Source organism: Alligator sinensis, unplaced genomic scaffold (assembly GCF_000455745.1).
Source record: "Alligator sinensis unplaced genomic scaffold, ASM45574v1 scaffold763_1, whole genome shotgun sequence".
Classification (NCBI taxonomy): domain Eukaryota; kingdom Metazoa; phylum Chordata; order Crocodylia; family Alligatoridae; genus Alligator; species Alligator sinensis.
Genome location: NW_005842744.1, coordinates 132,680 through 137,387, shown reverse-complemented (window position 1 = coordinate 137,387; position 4,708 = coordinate 132,680). Strand labels below are relative to the sequence as shown.

Sequence of the window (4,708 nt, the reverse complement as noted above, 5' to 3'; positions counted from 1 at the left end):
TTTCCCTTCCTTGTGCCTCAGGGTTTTTGTAAGGTCTTGGCATTATGCACCAGTCTTCCTTATCATTTATGCATTCCTTGAAATATAAACAGTGCTTGAAGTCGATGGTTTGATGTTTTAATGTTGATAATCTACCAGGTTCACAACAATACTGGTGTAGATCTCTACATGTTTGGGCAACAAATTATCACTCTAATATTGGGGTTTTTTTAAGTTTTTCTTATATAAACATATATTTGTGTGTGCATGTATGGGTTCATGGAGATTGGTAAAAAAAAAATGTTTTCCCCCACAAAAAACCATAGAGAAATGAAAATGCATGTAATTTCAATTTCATTTTCCTCAGGGAAGTTTGACACAAAAACAGGAATCTTCAGCTAGTAATGTTTTATTTTAACCCATACATATCACTTTTCACTAGAAATGTTTGTCTTCTTAACAAATGATCCAACATTTGTTGCAGAAAGCTGATACCACGGCCTAATTTTTACTTTCAATTAAAAATTCCAAATCATAAATGAAGTAGTGGTTGTTTAAATGCTTTTCTTATTAACTTGGTCAATGAACCAACTATTTGCACTATCGTATTCATCACTGATCTGGCTTTTGCTCCTTAAGACAAACATGGACAAAATAGAGCACAGTGTTTACCAAATAAAAAGGCAGTGTTGAACAGGGACAGCAGTATTCTCTTCATTGTTTGGACAGCATTATTAAAACACTAAAAAATAACTAATTAACAGAGTTCTCATATTAAGGACAAAAGCCACATGTTATTTATATCAGTAACTGGCACTCTGATGGCTTGTAATTATCTCCCAGTGCTATATATGTTGGTGCAGTAGAGAAGAATATTATCAGAAGAACAGCATCTGGTTCTGTAGCCCCTGGTTTGTGCAAGAGAACCTTTATTGAAGAGGACTTGAAAAGCTGGCAAAATGATCACATTGTTTAGAAATTCATCTGTAATCCTTACCTAACTTGAGTCACTGTGTAATGTTAATGGAGAGAATTTTAGTTCTGCCTTTCATTACATTTCATACGGGTTCATATATTTACATATATTTTAACACTTAAAGGTTTACAACACTGGACCGAGCACTCTCCCTGAAGCTTTTGTTGACATTTCATTCCCAAACCGTCTCTCTGCCACCGGGGCTGACACGTTTCACATCCAGCAAATGATGGTGAGTAGTTTGCAGTGCTACACCACAGAGGTGTTGAGAAGTCAGCTACACATTACTCACAGAATTTGAATCATCTGGTTTTTAGGTAAAAGAAGGAATCGCCACAGTGATCCTGAAGAGTCTGTGACAATTTAATCCTGTAGAAATATTGAAAATAATTCACAGCTTCTCATTTCTAATTTGGATTTCTATTATGAACTGTATCGTATTTAAATAACTTGTTGTGATACAAAGCTGACTCACATTAATTGGCTTTCTCTATAATCACTTGTAAAGGTCAAACTCAGTTCTGAATATAGCACATCTATAAGTGCCAGTACCTTATTTTTTTTACTGGCTATTTACAGTTATTAGTAGTCCAATTATTTATTGTCTAGTTAAATATTTTTTTTAAAGATATTTTAATTCAACCACAAAGAAAATCATCCTACACAGATGTTGTGGTAAAGGATACATTCTTAGCTTTTGCTTGTTTGTTTATTTTAAACTTTTGTTGAGCTATTAAAACATATTAGTGAGGTGATAAAAGGAAGACACCCTGAGGATGTAATTCACTTCTCCTCTGTAGAAATCTAGAGTAATTAGATGTGTGTGGGAAACTATGCAAGGAAGGAATAACCTCTGACCGCACGGGTAGTTTGGGAGACTATACTGTATCCTCTTTGAGGATGACTGGCCTTTTGGCTGAAATAACTGTGGCCCTTCCATACTACATATGCAGCTGTCTTGTGTCTTTGAATTCCTGGAAATATATCAGTAAATTCAATATATAATTAACATCCACATCCATGCTAGTCTGTGTATTGTTGATGAAGAGCATTAGCGGGTGAAAGAATCACTCCTAAACTCTTTATAGTGAGGAGTTTTGAGATCTGCAGAAACATCTGCAAACAGAGAAGTAAGACCCAGGATCATTTGACCTGCCAGTACTGCACAGATTGGGTTCTTTTCTTACCCAACCCCTACATAGCATTTTAGTATTTTATTCAACCTAGTTGTCTCCTTCTAATGTCTCTATACCACATTTGACCATTTTGTTACACATGCTTATGCTCGTTTATTGTACTTTGTGGGATTTTTCATGGTACATGTGCCTTCAAGCAGCAGCCATTGCAGCAGGTATTTCATAGTGTGAGGCTCTGTGCTGCAGTCACAGGTGGTTGAGCCAATGGTATAGCCCAGGGGTGGGCAAAATGCGGCCCATGGGCCGAATGCGGCCCGCCAGGCCATTCTATCTGGCCCACGGGGCCCCTATAAAAATTTATAAAATTAATATTTATCTGCCCCTGGCTGCCTGTCATGTGGCCTTCAATGACCTGACAAAACTCAGTAAGCCGCCCTCCACCCGAAATAATTGCCCACCCCTGGTATAGCCCCACTTCTCCATTAGTTCCTTGGAGGATCCAACTCTGTACATAAGTGGTTGAGACATCACCACCTTTGCCATGGTTCATCAGCCCCTGGTGATAAGGACTCAGTCACTGGAATGTCCATTTTTTCCACTGTCAGGTATTTTATTCAGCCTGTAATTCTGCAGCTGTAGTCATGTCTCCTTGGGTATGTCATTGAGAGGTTGGGTGCTGGTGAGAAAGCTCCTACATAACTTCAGACATTTGTGTGCTGCGGGATGGACGTACAGCGGGTGTCTTGCAACTTCAGTTTGTCTTGATCATTCTGTCCTGCTGGCCACTGCTCTTCTGATGTCAGGCAAAGCAGGGCCAGCCAGCAGGTACACACTGTTTAAGCTGGTAGGCTTCAGACATAGTTTTAAATGTGAAGAAAATCCATACTCGTTGCCACATTGCCCACTACATCCCATGTGACATTTCTAACCATACAATGTGCATAAAATCAGCTCCCACTGATTTATTGAATTTTCAAGATCAGGATCCAGTATGTGGTGCAAATTTAGGTTCCTGGTCAAAACTTATGAGAGTGTTAGTGCTACCTTCCCCAAACATCTAGTTGCTCTTCTTTCTAGGAGTGTGTGGCATCTTTTTTTTTGTCTTTTGTCTGCTATTGCAGTTCTCTGTGCACATGCTGGATGTCTGCTCCGATGTGTTCTAATTCACTTGCATTGGAGCAGACTTGATTAAGTGAGTCTGCTGGTGTACGCTCCAGTTGCCCCACTCCAGCAGCATCCACGTCACATGTATTCAGTTCCCTATACTTCAAAATGGTGGTGGGGGCTCTTTAACTAAAGCTTGTTTGAGAAGTTTAGTTAAAGCACCCCCGCTGCCATTTTGAAGTGCAGGATGCTGAATACATGTGATGCTGTGTACACTTTAATTAGAGCAGCTCTTGGAGCTGCTCTAATTAAAGTGTCTCTCCCTTCATCCTGGAGCACATGTATATATGCCTTATATGTCTCTAGGCACATACAGTGTAAAGCTCTATCATGGTATCCGAGCACATCATCAACACTGATCAGTTGAATCCTCAATAAAACCCTTATGGAGAAAAGAAGTTTATCTAATATTCATGAGTGAGGAACTACAACACAGACACTAAGTGATTTGTCAGAGGCCACATGCAGAACTTGTGTCAGAGCCAGAAATTGAATCTAGGTCTCTAAACCTTAGTGCTTTATTCACAAGACCATCCCATCTTCCCTGCCAAAGCTTTATTGACTGAAAACAGAAAATAAAACCACAGACATCCTTTAAAAATGATGCCCAAGAAGAGCAGGCAACAGTTATCTTTGGAAAATGGGTCATAAGTAGTTGTTTTGCAAAAGGGCTTTTGCAATCATATTTGCTAAAGGTTCCCATGCTTTTGATTACACTGTACTTCCCATAACACATGCATCAAAGTATGCAGTTATGCAGAAGAATAATATCTGTTTCTGAGAGTTCAGAGTGGTGGCGGCTGAAAAATACTTCTTTAATACCCACAGAAGTCAGCTTTACTAGCTCTTTCAGAATAGATATTATGGTTAATATGTTAATATGTATTTATTGATTGCTTATTTAATTAATACTTAATATAAAATAGCAGATGCCTAAGATTTGATGACATGAGGTCTTTTTCTGAATGCCCTACAATATTTATATGTGCCTCACAAAATTGCCTTCAAGATACAATACCTCACTTCATGTTATGGGTGCAAACCTTTATGTTAATAACACTACACAAAATGCACATAGAATAAAACATGCTATACATCAGGGTTGCTTACTGAGTTTTGCCAAGCCATTGAGGGCCGCATGACGGGCAGCCAGGGTCAGATAAATTGTAATTTTCTAAATTTTTGAGGGGCCCTGCAGGGCAAATAGAATGGCCTGGTGGGCCGTATCCAGCCTGCAGGCTGCATTTTGCCTACCCCTGCTATATATTGTCCCGTGAATTAATAATTGTCTGTTGTGTGGATGATGTTCTTTAATTTAATCACAGTAATAATAAATAAGAAGAAGGTTTCACACAGTCCATTAGAACTGTCTGTATCTAAATGGGACATGAATAGACAAAATTATCTTTTTGCCTTTAAAGGAGATAAGAGGCTTTCCAGCTTCCCTTTTTTT

The 4,708-nt window shown here is 38.7% G+C and overlaps 1 protein-coding gene across 1 annotated transcript in view; it reads left to right on the top strand.

Moving 5' to 3' along the window:
- The window catches only part of ITGA9 (integrin subunit alpha 9), a 373,158-nt gene that overhangs the window by 287,382 nt on the left and 81,068 nt on the right, over positions 1-4,708 (top strand). The window contains exon 23 of the mRNA XM_014525097.2: positions 1,080-1,187. Within this exon, the coding sequence (XP_014380583.2) occupies positions 1,080-1,187 (108 nt within the window). The remainder of the gene's footprint in view (positions 1-1,079; positions 1,188-4,708) is intronic.